The sequence below is a fragment of the Geospiza fortis genome, unplaced genomic scaffold (assembly GCF_000277835.1).
Source record: "Geospiza fortis unplaced genomic scaffold, GeoFor_1.0 scaffold138, whole genome shotgun sequence".
Taxonomy (NCBI): domain Eukaryota; kingdom Metazoa; phylum Chordata; class Aves; order Passeriformes; family Thraupidae; genus Geospiza; species Geospiza fortis.
The window spans coordinates 10,837,789-10,855,226 of NW_005054307.1; the positions used below are offsets into that span (position 1 = coordinate 10,837,789).

General features: G+C 36.9%; 1 protein-coding gene across 1 annotated transcript in view; it reads left to right on the forward strand.

Annotated features, from left to right (window-relative positions):
* MALRD1 (MAM and LDL receptor class A domain containing 1) overlaps positions 1–17,438 on the forward strand; it is a 271,411-nt gene that overhangs the window by 33,840 nt on the left and 220,133 nt on the right. Inside the window, exons 2-5 of the mRNA XM_014312109.1 lie at positions 7,840–7,956; positions 12,458–12,598; positions 16,541–16,635; positions 16,717–16,878. Of these exons, the coding sequence (XP_014167584.1) occupies positions 7,840–7,956; positions 12,458–12,598; positions 16,541–16,635; positions 16,717–16,878 (515 nt within the window). The remainder of the gene's footprint in view (positions 1–7,839; positions 7,957–12,457; positions 12,599–16,540; positions 16,636–16,716; positions 16,879–17,438) is intronic.

The window sequence follows — 17,438 nt, forward strand, 5'->3', positions numbered from 1 at the left end:
ATTATCTATAAAACCACATTCATTTTAGACTTTGAAATTCAAGAAAAACATTCAGTAAGTCTGATAAGGACTGAAAACTATTGCTGTTGATGGTAGGGGACACCTAACTGTGAAAAAAAGCAACCATGTAAACTTTGAAAATAAACACTGGGTATTTGAAAATAAATACTGGAGATTTTGAATAGAAGATCTCAGTAACAACTTTGCCAGCTGAATATGTGTGGTGCATTTCACTGAGCAGGGGATGAGATGAGAAAATATGTCTCTTTATCTGAAACTTTAATACACTCAGCTGCATTCAAAGCAACTCTGGAAGTAGTTTTGCTTGCTGCAGAAGGACATGCCCTGTGATGGTGGACCCATGGCATGGCAGCTTCTCTGGCATTGGTAATCCAAGATTACAAACATTTTCAAGAAAACAAAAATCTATCAAGTTTCTAGGTAGTTTATAGATAAATGATATCTATACGGTTATCTATGGGGTTTTTTTCTAAGAGAGCAGCTGAAAGCTTGTCACATTAATGCAGGTGTAGAGGATCACTACCTGGTGAATCATGTAGGCATAAGCAGCAGTCTGGGTAGAACTGTAGAGGAAGAATAGGAAATTGGGAAGATGTAGAGTCTGCATGGTAGACTAAGGCATTTAGGAATTTGGGGTTGTGAAAGGGATTTACCTGTTTTGTTTCTTGATTTGGTTTTTTTTCCCCTGTGACTGGGGAGGATAATGTGTTTACTTCAATCACCTGGGACTCGTCTAGCCTGCCAGCTACACCCCCTTTCCCAGATGAGTTTGGGAGGTCTAGGGTTATTTGGTGTGACTGGGAGATGGAAACAGTGGTATGGCGTGTTTCTGACTCATTTCCTATCTGTGGTGGTTCTAGAAATATCATTTGGAGCACCTTCAGTGTCCCTCTGAGCTATATTTACAGCTGCTGCTTTATAAGAGCTTTTACAGTACTGAAAAATGTCCATGTCTTAGTGGCAGCCATCTTAGGAAGGTCATAAGAAGGTTTGTTTGTTTGTATGTTCTATTTGTTCATTTCTTTGCTTATCCCATTGATCTCTCACTGTAAACAAAGTCACTCAAAGTACAAAGGGACATTAACAAGTTGTTAAAACCTGCAAGGAAAGTTCTAACATTCTGGAGATCTATGAGAATGTAATACATTTCACATTAACATGACAATGCATCTAGACTGACATCATATTCATTTATCTTAGATGCAAGGATTAAATTAATCTTTAGATCTAAACAATTTTTTGGTAATGATAGAATGAAAAATAGTCAAGAAATTAATAACTGATAGAATATTTCCTACAGTTCCTTGAAGTGTGAAACTGTTCTAAGTAACACATAGCTCCAACTGAAAAGAGATTACTCTAACTAAAATTTTTAAATCTGTCTGGGTTAATTTAAGAAGTATTACTAGGCATTTTACAATTAGGCTAGGGCTGTTTTATTGAGGCAGTACACAGTTATCCCAGGGTTTGGTTTTTTTTTCCAAGCAAAGCATGTACTCTGAAGTTTTACACAATTTCATTATAAGCGCTAAGCTTCTACCATTAAGCTCCTGAGTGCTTTAATTCCAAGGACTTTTCCCAAACCCTGTGCCTTCATTGCATAAAGTTGAACTGCATAATAATTGCACTGAAAGAATGTTTCAAATGAGCTATTTTGTGTTCAGAATGTCATCCTTTCACCTAACATCTCTGAAAATCAGAGCTGAAAAGTATCCCTCTCTTATCTGAGCGGAATACTATTTCTTTGTATATCAAGATATTGCTCTTATATTGAAAACTGACTTAAAATTGGTGGAGAAAGGTTACTCAGCATTATTAGTTCCTACTTAGTCTTACGGTCTAGGGGTATCAGGGGATATCAGAGAAAGTCAGAAATTTTCAGGCCACTTATTTGTTTATGGATGAGGAAATTAAGATAAAGGGGAGTTTTAAAAAGAAATATTTTTAATACATACCTCCTGACTCTTTTTCAGGAATAATTTCTAGAAATATGTAGAGTAAGCATGACTGCTTGCAAATCCTCAGGAGCAGTGTCATTCCAGAGATGTCCTAAGGATAGAATCAATAATATGGGAAAACTCAACGGATAAGTTTTTTTTTTTTTTATTTTTAGCCTGGTTACTGATCTTTATATTTTGTTGAGACTCCCCCTAGATCTTAGCAGCCTAATTTTCAGTTCTTGGGCATGCGGACGTGTTTCAGGACTAAAGATTAATATTGCTGGAGACACAAACCTGGGCTGTGCTGATTTAGCTGCAGCTGTGGGACATGAGCCCAGGGATATTGCTTTCTTCCAGATTTGTCCCTTATCTTTTTCTAACTAATGTTATATATGACAGAAGCAGACAGACCATTGGAAGGATTTGTTTGCCCTCACTTGCATACTTAGAAGTGATACCAAAGGATAAGCTTATTTTTCTGTTAAAAACACCTCTAAAGAATTTGTTTCACTCAGAGATCGACCTCTTTGAGTGGTTTGCCCTGAGAGAGTGTTTGTCTGCCTCTGCTACCTGTAATGCCTTAGGCTGCTGTCCAGTCTCTGGCAACCAAGGTTAGGATAGATGAGTTGAGATGGATAGAACTGTTTAATTTGGTTCAGGTTTAATTTTTATAATACACTTTTTTCTCCAAACTTTGAAAGAAAGCTAGATCTATTTATGTGGTAACCACTCTCTGGCCACAGAGAATGATATGTACAACTTTCCTAGGTATTGTCCTGGGGAAAGCTGTGAGAAGATCAGAAAAAGGAATGAGAAAAATTTTTTATCTTCACTTACTGTACTTGATGTTGTGAAAATGTAGAATGTGTTATAGAGATTTGTTTACTAAAGGGTGATTTCTTAATTAGTTAATGGTGATGGTATTTTAATTAATTGACTAATCTGGTCTGTCTGTATCAGGCTGTCTGTAAGGATGATGAGTTTCTTAATAAGTATAGTATAATAAAGTGATTGATCAGCCTTCTAGATTCATAGAGTCAATGCTAATTATTACCTGACACAGACGCGTGCTGCAACATTTTTATTTATGTTCCTTGAGGATGAAGGGAAGGTCAGCTCTTATTCCAAGAGATGCTAAGCATGCTTGACATGTTTAAATTTTGGTTCCTATGAGGGCTGCATTATTGAAAGAAATGTTCCAGCAACTCCTGCACACTTGTGACCTGAAGCAGGGCAGCCACAGAGAGTGTGTAGTGGATGCCCCTGCATGAGACCAGAGCAGAGGGTGAACTCTGGGAGCACATCTAACAGTCCTGGGCCACTGGTGGGTGTTTCTTCCATGGGACCAGTCTGGAGCTAGTTTGAGTTAAACACAAAACAAACACAAACACAAAATGTGATGCAACAGTTCACACCAATAATGCATCAGGTCCTCTGCCTTATGGTTTCACTCTCCTGTGAGATGATGCCACTTGCAGTGTGTCCCTTGCAGGGACCAGGGAGCTGCTTATAGGAGAGAACAGAACCAAAATGCTTGGCAGAATGATGTGATAGAAGAAAGGGAACAGGATGTTCTGAAGTGTTTGGTCTGCTGAGACCAAAGCAAATGCTGAGAAAATCTTTATTCCATTCTTATTTCTCTGAAGAAGCAACATAGCAGACAGGAGGTAGAAATGCTCCTAGCTGATCAGAGTTTATGCCAATTAATAGTTTTGCTTTCTAAAAGTATATTGCTTTATGGACTAAGAGCTATTTTGGATTTTTTTTTCCTGTTCTTACATTGCAGTATAAAGAAAGAAGGGCAGTTCTCGACAGCTCTCAACAGTTCAGAATTGAAGTGCGTTTTGTTTTGTTCCAAACTCTAGGTGCAAGACAATTTGTAGTACGTGGTACACATAGGGATTTCTTATCTTCCACTGAATATTTTCTCTACTTTCTCTTCACCACCACCTGTGATTTCCTCTTGAATTTTATCCATTAAAAAGATGGAAAAGATGCTCCCAGATTGCTTCCCAAAATGTAATATTTTTTCAGTCTGTAATGATCTAGGATTTCAATTTGCTTATATCCAGTTCACACCTTTTCCTCATACTATGGACTTTTTTATGTTATTAGTTGTAACTATGGTGCTCATGAAGTACACTGATCAATTGATTAAGTTTGATTTTAACCTCTCAATTGATTTCACTGATTTTTTTTAGCAAATGGAGATGAGTGGTAAGAACACTTGCCCAGGATCTTTTTATTCAAATATATGAATATCTTAGTCCTCAATAGTTATTCTTCCAGATAACTATTGAATTAGTGCCACTTAACTGAAAACAGATGCTGTGCAATTATTGCCTTTCACATCAAAGTAAAGAATTCTGGCAATTCTTGTTAAAAATGGATCAATTTGGGTAATGGTGATTGCTTGACTTTCTGCTACTCAATGGAAGTCTTTAAGTTACAATTTGACAATTTAAAATTAGAATGGTCATATGATAATATGAATAGTGTATTTTTGGGAAGGGGCTCTCAAAATGAATTCTTGTCTGAATTTTTGGCAATTATTTTAAAACTACAGTTTTACTGGTTTTATTAAAAGTCAGCTAAAATTGCTCTTGCATAAAAGATTTTGGAGGATTTTGTTAAAATTAACAATGCTTACTAAAACTTTGTATTAGAAGAAAAGGAGAGATCTGTTAAAGATTCATACACTGGCACAGTACTGCTCCCCAGTCTGATCACATTAAAGGAAAAAAAAGAAGCATATTATGTTTGCCATTTTAAAGTTATATTAAACCTAATGAAATTTAGATTACTCTGGAAGGGTGACTTTATTCTACTCTATAAGACTTTTCCCTGAAAGAATGTTAGTATTTGCAGCAAAATTTGAACATGTTTTCAGATGGTGAAGCTCATATCCCATTTTTTTTAGTTCTTTCCTCTGTTTCATTACTGATAACAACTGGCTCTACAGAAACCTGAAGGAGAATTGCTAACTACAATCCATTTTATGCTTAAGCAAATATCTTTCTGTTCACATGAAGAATGGTCTCAAAAATGCAAAATTTTTCTGCCCTGTTTCAGAGCCTTTGGACTTCTTTTTAGGACTTACCTTTTCAAACCTAGATTTAGTATCTGAAACTTTTTCAACAGATTTACTTAAGTTGAAGGCTGAGCAGGCAATCTTTTTCACTTAAGTGAAATGTGTTTTGTCTTGCCTTAAATTAAATGAATTAGGATAAGCCAGAAAAATCCAGCTTTGATGTAAATTCAAGCAGTTTTTTATTTTAACTTTCTTTTCATTTTAAAAAACTTCTTGTTTGCTAAAATAACTTTGGAAATAGACATAGTGTCTGGCTTTGCTTGCTTTCCTTTCAGTCTTCATTTTCTCTGCAATATTTCTCTAGTGCTTTAAAAAATACCTTTTGATTAGTGCCCATCTTCTGCTTTTTGTGACATCTTGCGTATTTTTTGCCATTTTATACTTTTCCCTCTCTGCCTCCCTTATGTTTTTCAGGGTGCTTCCAGTTCAGTACTTAAAGTATTTGTCCTTTTGACATTCTCTGAAAGTCCTTTGCTTCTGAGTCATCTTCTTGTCCATTTCTATGTGATTCTCAGAAATATAAAAACCTTTGTTGTTCTTATTCTTAGCTGACAAGAGGGCTGAACTGTTGCACTCATCAAGAAATTCTCCCTACATATACATGGCCAAACACTTCCCAAAAATATGAGACACTTTGGCTTTGCACTTTCTGTTTGACATTCACTGAAACACTTTTTCCCTTATTCACTGAAGATCCAACCATTACACCCTAAATATTTCTGAATATTTGATATATTTTTCATTTATTTCCACTCAAACAGATTTTATTGTGTTTTTGACTTGTTTGGGCTATGCAAATTTGCTTGTTATGAATGTTTTAGAGTATATTAAGCTGGAAATGGAAACCAGTTCCTGTAAAAATTACCCTTTGACTCAGAATACTTGTATACAGATTTATACTACAGGCACAGAAGTGCAACAGTTGGGGAAAATGCTGTGGGAGTTTTTATAAAATGAAAGAAAGCTGAAAGGCAGGGAAATCCTGATATTGTGATGCTTATCAGTGTGAGGAGAGTTTAAGAAAATATAAAGGAAAAAATAAATAAGATAAAATATTGTATGTTGGAGAAAATTAATTGAAAGCAGCTGAATAGCAGAAATATTTAAGCTTTTACAAATATAGTAATGTGAAAATATATGGCATAGGGTGTTCTGGTTTTTGTTGCTTGGTTTTTTTTTAATTTAAGATTCTAGTCTAATCTGTACTTACAGACTGGAAAAAACCAATTTAATGATATGTATTCTTGAGGAATATATATATATATATATAAATGTATATACCAAGGAGCTCTTAATTAATTTAGTCGTAGCTCTGCTTTTTATCAGGAAGTTTTCCAAACAGCTCAATGACCTGAGGACAAAGCATTAAAATAAAACAGCTAAAACAATGTGCACAGAAATAATGATGAAAAGGGTGGAGTTGAACTAAATGAGCTGGAAAATGCTTTCTAGGCAGAACAGAAACCTTTGTCACAATAAATATGTGCCTGCCTCTGGTGTTGGAGATAATAGGAAGTTGCATCAGACCTTGCACTTCTTGCCTTCAGGTGATGTTGGAGCAGTAGTCTTTGTTTCCTGACAAGGGGTTTCTTACATTAGGAAAATACAGATCTGCAGAACATACAAATTATTTGTTCCCCTACAGGCAGAGTTTCTCTTTACAGATACTATGGCACCTGTGCATTCCAATAAGCATACTTTACTCACAGAGATATATCTTGTCTTATTTCTGCTCACCAGGGCTAGCATTCCCCTGACTTGATTTTGTCAGTTTGTAGGTGATGAAATCTCCAGACCTGCTGGCATCAGCTACTTGTTACAAGCTGCCACTTGGGAATTTTTTTCCATCCCACTATTCCTATTAAAGGAGTGCCATACTTACCTGAGTGCCAGATTTATTTTGTCTAGCTCTCACAATTATTTGCCTTGCAAATTTTGCAATTAACTTCTCTTTTTCCTACTAGCACTCCATCCCTGGGTTTGGGGCATCTAAAGTTTTTAAGCTACTTCACTAAAACAATTTCCCTGATTTCATGTGATGCTAGGCCGAATTAAACAAGTTGATTCAATATTCTCTCACAAGGTTGGCTCTGTTGATTGTTTGGATCTCCAAGTCCCTCTCCTGCATTTGAAGGTCCTTGAGTCATTGGTCTAAAAGTGTGGCCAGGACCACTGTGATTTGGTGAATCATTGAAACACTGTGAAAGGTGTTACTAAAATATCCTCCTACAAGAGACAGAAATCAGTGCAGTAATTTGCAATCCCTTTGATGCAAAATCAATTGAAATTTGAATTTCTCAACTGTTTGTACATTTGATGTACAAACTTTCCAAACATTTGTCAATTCCTTCTGAGCAAATAGAGATCTTTGTGGATGTTGGTCATTTAGTAATTCTACCCTGTTTTCCTGTTGTTTTCTTATCTAATATACTTTCAAACCACTGAGCAATAAATCCAATCACTAAGTTAATGATATACAGTTGACTTTCATAGCATGCGCCAGTATTTTTTGGTCATAAAATGTTATATTCAGTTAAATATTATCCTAAGAACACACGAGGTTGAAAGACTGCTTTGCAGAAGCAGTGACTTCCTGTAAGCTGCAGATTAAGAAACAGGTTCTAAAAACATCTTCCAGAGAGATGTGTGTAAACACAGCTTGGAAAAAGGCACTTCATGACCAGTACTAGGCAGTTTCAGTGATTATTTTCCAAGTGAGGGCTCGGATAGTAGCACAGCCCATGAACAGGCTCCTGTACATCTGTGTGCTGTGTTGCTTTGCTCCAGGGGACACTCAGCCATCCACAGCAGATGGGTGCCAGCGTGGGGATGGCTCTTCTGCTGCACCTGGAGAAGTGTGCATCTCCACCAGCTCCTGTGGAGACAGCAGGGATGAGAAACAAGGTGAGTCTGCTGGGCTTAGCAGAAGTGTGATACAGTTTGGTAACCGAATGTGACAGAAGGAACTTGGGGGCATGTTTTTATGTTGAAAAATGTCTGAGAATTCTTTTTTTAATTTTTTTTTTACCTTCTTCATTTTTTAAAGAAAAGTTTATTCTAGCTTCAGTTTGGTTTTTCATGCTTTTCTTCTTTTTCAACATTTGTAAAGTGCAAGATTCTCATGAGTCTTCATATGGATATTACATTGCAAAACAAGTGTTTCCTCATCCAAATTCAATGAAGATTCAGCAAATAATACTTTTTTCCTTAATTTATGGGAAATTTGTTTGATAGAATTCAGATTTAATATAAAATACCTAGACCAAGGTATAAGCTGCAACTTTTTTCTTTTTTTTTTTTTTGTCTAGACAAGGGTGGCAATTTCCTTGAATTCATGAACTGATTAACAACTGATTATCCTAGCTTAATCTTTGTCACATGCTTTGGTTACAAATACAATTGGTGCTATTTCCTGTAAGGCATTGATCTAAGTGGTGAGAGTGAATTTTAAATGCTGTTCTAAGACTAAATTTGCATCAGAATTTCAGTATTTCTGGAATACTGTACTACAAAATTCTGCTGCAAATAATTTCATGTCATATTTTTAAGCCCAGCTAGAGATGAAACACCACACAGTCGCTTGCTTATGTTGCAATGGGGAGAAGAAGTGGAGTAAAACTTGAGATAAGAAGAGTTTATTAATTGAAAATAAAAACAAAGTAAAATAAAACAATGGTAAGGGTAAATAATGATAAATAATAATGATAACAGAAAGGAAAAAATACAATTAATGTACAATTGCTCACCACTCACTGACTGGTGCCAAACCTCCCCTTCCTGATCCCAGATCAGCTGTGCTTCCAGCTAACTCCCCCCAATTTATATAGTGAGCACAACACTTCCCAGCTATGCTCCCCTTGCCCCAGTTTTGGTTTTCTTTTATTTTTTAACAGAATTACAGAATGTTCTGAGTTGGAAGGGACCCACAAGGATCACTGAGTCCAACACTGAAGTGCATGGCCGACATGCAGACCATACCTGGAGCCTTGGCTATTAGCACCAGGCTCTGATCAGCTGAGCCAGCCCTGCAAACTCCTCACTGGCAGAGCTTGAGACAAAGGGGAAAAATTTGTCCTTGCCATAGGATATCTATGACTTAGCAAAAAACTGAAACATCAGCGTGTTATCAACACCACTGTCATTCTGAATCCACCGTAACAGCTACTGAGGAGAAATTAACTCTTCCCTAGCTGAAACCAGGACTGATGTATAAGGTAGTCCTTCTCCTTGAGGATTTTTGTTCTGAGTCCAAAGAAGAGCTCGGATTTATAAAAATTTTTAATTCTAACTAGAAAGCTTATTTAAGTTCTCCTACTCACTATGCAACAAAAGAATCTACCATCTTTGTTGGGATTTTCAAATTTAAGTATAAAACAGATGGTCTTTAGATGAGCCTGTATCTATCTGTCCCCACTGAAACCTGCTAATTAGAGCATGTTTCCAATCACTGAATTCACCTGAAATCTGTGAGAAAGAGCAGTAACTTAAATCCAGGTTCTTCAAATTACAATTGTGTGTCCAACCACACAAAGATTTTCTTCCTTTGCTGGGACTCCCTGTTATATCCAAATAGGATGCAGAGGTCTCTTTGGAGCAGGAGTCTAAAATCAGCTCTAGGATACTTGCTTTTTATTTCTCTGCAAATAAGACAATTATTAAGACTGTATTGGACATCAGTACATTTTTGTAAGTTTCCTGTGCTGTACAAAAATGTATTTAATGGCAATGGCTGAAATGCCTGTTGAATTCTCTGACATGTCTAACACATCTCAGGTTAACATCTATTTTTATCACTGGCACAAGAGGTGGGTAAGCTAAGTTCCACTGCATAGCCATGAAATCTTCATTGTGTTTGCTCCTGTTTTCCCTGGAAGGGGCATTTATTCCAGGCAACACTTTTTATTGTGCCTGCAGAATATGGAACAAGAGGTGCATTCTTCCATTATCTTTTATGGAGGCTTTTTACACTTGTCTCTTGAGGGAATGCAGCTACAGACAAATGCTTATATGAAAGTAGAGAATTAAAGGTTTCTCCAAAGAATAATATGAGCCTATGGTCTCTGTAAAAGCCCTAAATATGCAATTATTTTGCATTTCATGTGAATGAGCCAGAGGGGTAGAAGTAGGCTTTGAGGGACAAACTGCATGCTGGGACTGCTTGGATAATGCTCTGGATTACTTCAGGAGATAAATCAGCTGTCAGACATGACAACACAGATCAAGGAGTCAAATTGAAGATTTTTCCTGCTGCCACTCTTTTTGGGCTTTGGGATTATTGCAAAATTATTTTTCTGTTTAGATTCCAGCTCCTGGTCTCATGTTGGTGACAGGTTCCTGCTCTTTTCCCTGGGCTTTGCTCAGATTTAAGGAAACTCCTCAGTGAAATATATAAAAATTGGAATTCCAGTTTTTGTTGTTCATTTGGTCTTCATACTGCAAAATATTTGCCAGGAAATGAATGATAACTAAATACTCTTACATATTTTTGTCCCAGAATATCCCAAACTGAGATTTTATACACATGCGCACTTGAAATAGAACCTTTAAGTGTAATATGGTCCTGTGAGACTTGGAATTTTTTCTTATAAATTATTTTAGATTCTTTTTTTGTTAGCAGGAAACTCAGCAAAAATTATCTAAAAAATCACACACATTTATTCCTTCTGAACTTTTCCTCTCTATGCTCTCTATTTACCTTTGTAAATCTATCTTCCAGCAAATTTACATTGGTTTGCTTTGAAGTTATATTTTCTGTGAAAATGAATATTACCTTGGAAAATAATGATGAATTATTATTTCTTTTAAATTTTAAATGCTACAATTCTTGCTATTTCATGCATATTAATTTGGAATTGTTTTTTCAGGTATGAGAAAATTCTTGAAGAAATATTGAGTGTGATTTGGTGCATTTCATGTAATGTCAAGCAGATAGATATACTTCAGTAGTGTTAGTGCTTTTGATGAACCTCTGACATGCCCTTTAGCCACTCAAAGATCTAAGGAATAAAAGCAGCAATAAAAAGTTGGTTGATGACTCAGCCAATCTGCACATTAACTTGAGTCTGGAATGCTTGTGTGAATTATTTATATTTTCCCCTAACCTTGTAATAAATTGTTGCAGTAAACTGATATGAATATGAAAGTCATGAAATTGAACATTGTAGTGTGATTATCAATGCTGCAGTTGCAACTTTATTTAAAATGACCAGTGAATTATGATAATACAGACTAGACCAAAATCATTAGCAGGGGCCTGGAGCTGGCACCAATTGGAGAGGGAGTGAGAAGGCATTGTAGCTCCTGTGTCTAACTAGAATCCCAATTAGAAGGCAGAATCCCAATTAGAAGGCAGGGTCTTGGCCACCTTCCTCTGCTGTGTAAGACAAAGGGCAGGGGAACTGAAAGTTTCCACACAGGACACAAAATCAGGAGACAGTGCCAAGTACTGGCCACTCTGCTTGGGTTGGGGTTGCAACAAGTTTGTTTACAGCTGCATCTACTTAGAATTTTTTTTTTTTTATTAAATCCTTCCACCACTACAAGAAGTGCTTGAAGGAAAGGGGCTGTCCAGCCTGTCAAGCACATCCAAGCACTTCCATTCAGTTTGGATGTGATACATAAAGGGCTGTTGGACACCTGTGAAAAACCAACACCTGTCCCTCCAGCCCAGTAAGCAGTTATTGATCTGGTCCTCAAACTGCCTGAATGAACTCATACACCAAACTGGGCTTGGGGCCAGAAAGGTGTTCTGCCTCCCTTTTCCAACATCCACTGCTCTACAGGGGAATCTGGAAGGGGGAAAATGCTCCTGCCTCACCACACTGTGACGTGTACTGGAAGAAATAAGAAATAGGAAAGGCAAGTGGGGACACTATGCCATTCTGAGGATTCATTGTGTCTCTTGTTTGAATGACATGGAATAAAAAAAAACCAAACTTGCTCTCTGATTACATCTTGGTGTTAAGTCTTAGTTTTTCTCTGCAAGAACTCTGGAAAAATTTTGCACCTTAGAGCTGCAGTGTATTTTAAGAACAATCTTTGCATATAAACTATAGTAGCTTGGCGATTTTCCTACAAAAAAAGGTAACTACACACATATTTGTAATGAAAAGAACATATAGTAATAAAATATAAATGCATGAGTTTGGTTTTCGTTTGGTAAAGAAAGGACTTGGTTGCTTCTTTGAGGCTTTTTTCCCAATGTTCATTCTCAGTTGTCTCCCTTCCACTGCACTGTTTCTCTTTGTTCATGATTTAAACATTCTGGTGTTTCTCACTTTTTTTCCCAGAAACACTGTTCGGAGTATTTCTGAATGTCAGCTAAACAGCAAGTGATGCTGAAAAAAAATATCCCTTTCCATTAGTTTTTCAGCTTTCAATTTTTTGTTTGTTTGCTTCAATCCAGGTTCCTCCTGGAACAACTGTGATTTTGAAACCAATCCGTGCAAAGTTCTTCCTGAATTCAATTTACAGCCTGGCTGGATGAGAAGAAATGGTCGATCTGGGATGGGACCCCCATACTCTGACCACAATGGGAATGAGAGTGGTACGACTCCTCATGATCTTTGGGGAAACCATGGACTCTTATATACTATGTAGTTTTCTATTTAATTTACTAAATTTTGTTAATTTCTTGATTATTCAACTATATTCTGCCACATGTTTCCTGAGCACTTGTGTCTTTTGAGGTGATTTTGAGGCATCTTTAAGGTGATTGCAATTACAATAACCCAGAATTCCAGGGAGAAAGGGGAGGAGAAAGACAGTATTTCAGTAAGCAATTCCTGTTATCATAGAGGAGCAAGTAATCAGTTTCAAAAAAATGTGTTTACCTACCAGAGTGATCTTTACTTGTTTTGGAGATATTAGGTGATAAATTCAGTCTTGATGATTGCAACGTTTATAAAATTTGAGACTTGTTTTCGTGTTTTCTTGGACCGGTAAATGTGTGGAGTGTGTGTATCTATCATCTGTAGCTAATATTACTACTCCAAATATTTTGAGAGAAGAGGACTTTGTATTTGGAGACAGGATAAGCTTTGATAGCCTGTTTTTTGAGCCAGCTTCTTTCTAAATCTTCTTAAAATTCTACTTTACCTTGAATAGTGTCTCTCAAATAAGTAATTCTTTTTCTCTGTCCTCAGACAAAATATACCCTTTATGTTTGTCCTATAGTCAGATTAACCCTGCTTTTCTTTCTGTGATACATACTGTAATACAATAGCTCTTTAGTTCTCTTCTGCATATATTCTGTTATGCTCTTTCTCTTCATTTCCACCCCACCCTCTCATCCCTCCTGGGCACAAGCAGTGCTTTGGAAGCCCTCATGGTGAGCACCTGAAGGCAGGCATGCCTTGGAGCATGTACAAGAGAATCCTATGTGAGATGTAGGTGTTGTTGTGATTAGCCCAGGTGCTTTACCCCTCATTCCCAAGCTAGGTTGATCTGGGAGTGTGGAAATCTGCACTGTTCTAAAGCAGCATCTCCTGCACATTGCATAAACCACCAAACAGGTAGAAGTTCCCAATAATGATGAGTGTAAATTGGTGGTTTCAAGGGGAATGTATGGACAACTTGCTTAGAAATCAGCAGATGAAAATGAACCCCAAATTTAATTTTTTTTTTGTTGAAGAAAACAGCAACCAGAACCCCATTCTAGGTTTTACTGCAAATTCTCATTTCACAGTGGAAAATTCTCATGATACTCTGCAATTAGGAAATTTTTTATATGTGATGTGCTTTTAAAAACTTCAGTTTTTGCTTGTGTGTATCTCAAAAGCACATCCTGCTGAGTGTATTATTCTTCCAAAAATAAGGTTGCTGTTAAATAAATGTTGATTTAAACCAATGTTGGCACAAAAATGTGAGCAGCTACCAAACCTTTTTCATAAAGGCAAGCTTTATTTCATGTATGCAAGTTGTGAAATGGTTTAAAATAATAAAGCTTTTCTCATTAAAAACCACATTAAAAACACACCAAACGTACCATGAAAATCAAATATAGCAAACTCTTGGCTAGAACCAAGATAGGTTAGCCAGGCAACAGTCTTACCATAGTTGAAGTTTCTAGAATTTGTGCATGATTGTTAGTATACACCACATCAGGATGTAGCAAACACTAGAAAAATACACTAATAATCAATAAAAACTGGTGGGGAAGGGAAAATGTAACTTGTACAGACTGCCAAAGCCAGCAAAAGATTGAGAATCCTGAACTGAAGTGTTTGTTTGCTGCAGATGAAGCAAACTGTTCAGTCACCTGTATTGTTCACATTTACTTGTTTTGGCCCTTCAGTCACTGTTGTATCTGCCAGGTCTGAATTGTGCAGTGGTCATGTTAATCTAAGTTATTTTATTCAGGTAGCAAGAAGCTCAAATACTTGTAGCTATTCAGCTTTCTGAGAGGCTGCATACTCAGATCCGTGAACTGAATAGCTAAGGAGATTCAAATGCATTGTATTAATTTGCTTCTGTTTTTCTACCTGGAGAATGTCTAAACTGCACTTTCATTTTCTAAATGCTGATTCTAATTGCCTAGGAAATATTTATCTTCTTATGGCAGTGAGTTGAGTTTTCCCACTGCTGGTGACTCAACAGACTATGTAATCAGTTTTATGTTGGTTCCTGCTTAAAACCCAGAGATGATTCTCTATCATGACAACTGAGCAGAGTATGCTCTATGGTAGAGTGTTAAAAGGAAGACTTCCTGCCATCAGGATAAAACACACACATTAGCAGAAAAGCAAAGATCCCTTGGTAAATTTAACTCCTTTGAAGATTTATGTAATCATTTACTAAAACCCAAAGTATTTCCTTACGTCTGTCTGTCATGGATTTTTTTTTTCACTGAAAAAGTAATTGGACAAACCAGTGACAACCACTCTAAAAGAACCACAAAAAAATCCATGACCTGATTTCACTAGATGAAACTATTCTTTATGCACAGGTGTAATGTGAAATGACTGTTCAAAGAATTTCTTAAAATTAGTATTTCTTCCCTATCTGTGTAAAACTTAATATTCCTGTGGCAGGTGAAAAATATTTTTTTTTACTCTTAGACACATCCATCTTTAGAGAACTAAAAGAAAAAAACTCAAAATTTCATGGAAGCTAACATGCAATGGAACAGATTGGAGTCAGGGACAGGGCTCTGCAGAGACACCAAGCCATCTGTTGTGGGTAGGAGCAATACCCTTGCAGCTGGCAGCTCTGAAAGCACTGCCTGAGCAGTCAGGAAAGGTCCAAAACCTGGGGGCAGCATGGCCATTGCCCTGGTAGCAGGCTGCAAAGTGCTCCTCTGTGGGGGATTGCTCAGCTGGCTCCAGCCCTGAGCTGGGCTGGTGGTGCTTCATCAGGGGCTTTCCAGTTCCACACCAGGATGAGAGGTCAAGGTGGGTAGTTTAATAAATTCAGTAGTTAGATGTTTTGGTCTATCCTCTGATATTTGGTGAATGTATTAATCTTTATTTTTAGGACTTTTTTCCCTTTAGTCCTGCTTGGCCTTTTTTCTCCTTCATCTTCCTCCTTTCATTCACATGTTAATGTCAGAGGACAAGTTACTTGGCATTGTTTGGATTTTGGGAAGGGGAAGAGAAGAGAAAGGAAGAAAAAGAATTAAAAATAGACTGAGTCTTTTTCTATTCTTTATTTTTCATCTTGCATCCTTAGCATCTAACATCTCTGAAATCTTCATGCTCAGGAAGGGCCAAATTTTGACTTATAGTATTTGATATCCTGAAATAGGGTGGTTGCCTTCCATCTGTCATAGGATCTGAAACAATATTGTCAGAAAGAGACACAATCAGTCAGAGGGCATAGCAACAACCGTAGTTCACTGACTCCTCTTGAGCTGTTACACTTTCAAGTGAAGCAAGGACTTGCTTTTGCAAATGGATAATAATGGCATCTTTAATGGTAGCTTTGAAATTACTAAGACAACCTTTTATATTTGGAATATATAGGGATGCCACATCTTTCTCTCAAGGCAATTTTCTGAGCAGCCAGAACCCAGACACCACAAATTTTCAACCTATAAAAACACCAGTCTTCTCTCCCATGTACCACCACCTCCTCAAAGACCTGAACTGTCATGACAAATGTGTATTGTTGTTTACAGCAGTTGGAAATTTGGGCATGAAATATATTATGATTATGTACTCAGTCATTGGAGCTTAAAGTCTTTGGATCAGCTTTCTGAGTTAGTCTCACTTTATCCCAAAATGCTGAGTATTCAAGATATCACCACATGAAATGTTTTGGAATCCTGCTTAAAATTGTAGCTGGAACATGGAGCAACACCACGACAATATTGAATATGGAAAAAAGCTTGGATCACAATGGCTACAAGTGCTATTAATATTTTCTGGTGAAACAATTCCAGTTGGCTTTTTCGTTATTAATTTATAGCCGTGCATATTGCTCTCCTTGTTTTATTGTTGTTTTTTTCTTTCCAGGCTTCTAAGTTTTCTATTTTTATTCCTTTTAATAGCTTATTTCCTCTCATTGTCCTCTGAAATGCAATCCTCTTCTGCAGCTTTAAGAACAAGTGTTTTTCTTCCAACTGATGAAGAACACCTTTGTCAGGTATTTTGATGCACATTCTTTGTATTACACTGTTTGCCATAGTACTTCCCTGGAATAATCAGACCTTCTTCTTTTTCCTAGATTAGATTCCATTATTGGGTCAGTCAAATGAGCAGAACATTAATGGTGGGGCTTCGAAAGCTCTCTGAAGATACTGTTGCAAACATTTGGCAAGTTTCAGGAGAGCTACGAAATCAGTGGAACGTGAATACCATTACAATCAATAGCACCGAAAAGTTTGAGGTTAGTAAATTGAGGTTACTCTAAAGGACACTTCTTAAATGGTTTATAAATGGTGGGTCTTTTTAATAGGTCAGCATGAAAACTGTAATTGAAAAGAAGGGACTATCATGAGGTAAATGAGAAAAAAGCCATTTTGATGATCATAGTTTGCATTAACAAATGCAACTTTTTCTTAACTCTTAATGGTGTTAACACTGACACCAAACTTTGCATAAACTGTGCACGTGTCTCAAATAAAGCAGTCTCATTGAGCCATAAACTATCTACCAGCCCATAGAGGTGAGATACTTGTGATCTTAACTTTCAGTACAGTATTCTCTTAGCCTCAGTCTAACTGGACTGACAAACCCAAGGTTTCATTTATATAGAAAACTGCATTTTATACTATGAGATACTGTTTTATAGGGGTTCTGCAGGTGACAAACTCTGCAGTAACTATTAATTGCAGCTTTGAGCCTTTGTCACAGAACACATGCAAATGGTTTAATTTTGCTCAAAGCTACTGAAAAACAATGCAAATGTCATAGCTATTTAAATGTTTTTGCATGTGCATTTATGAA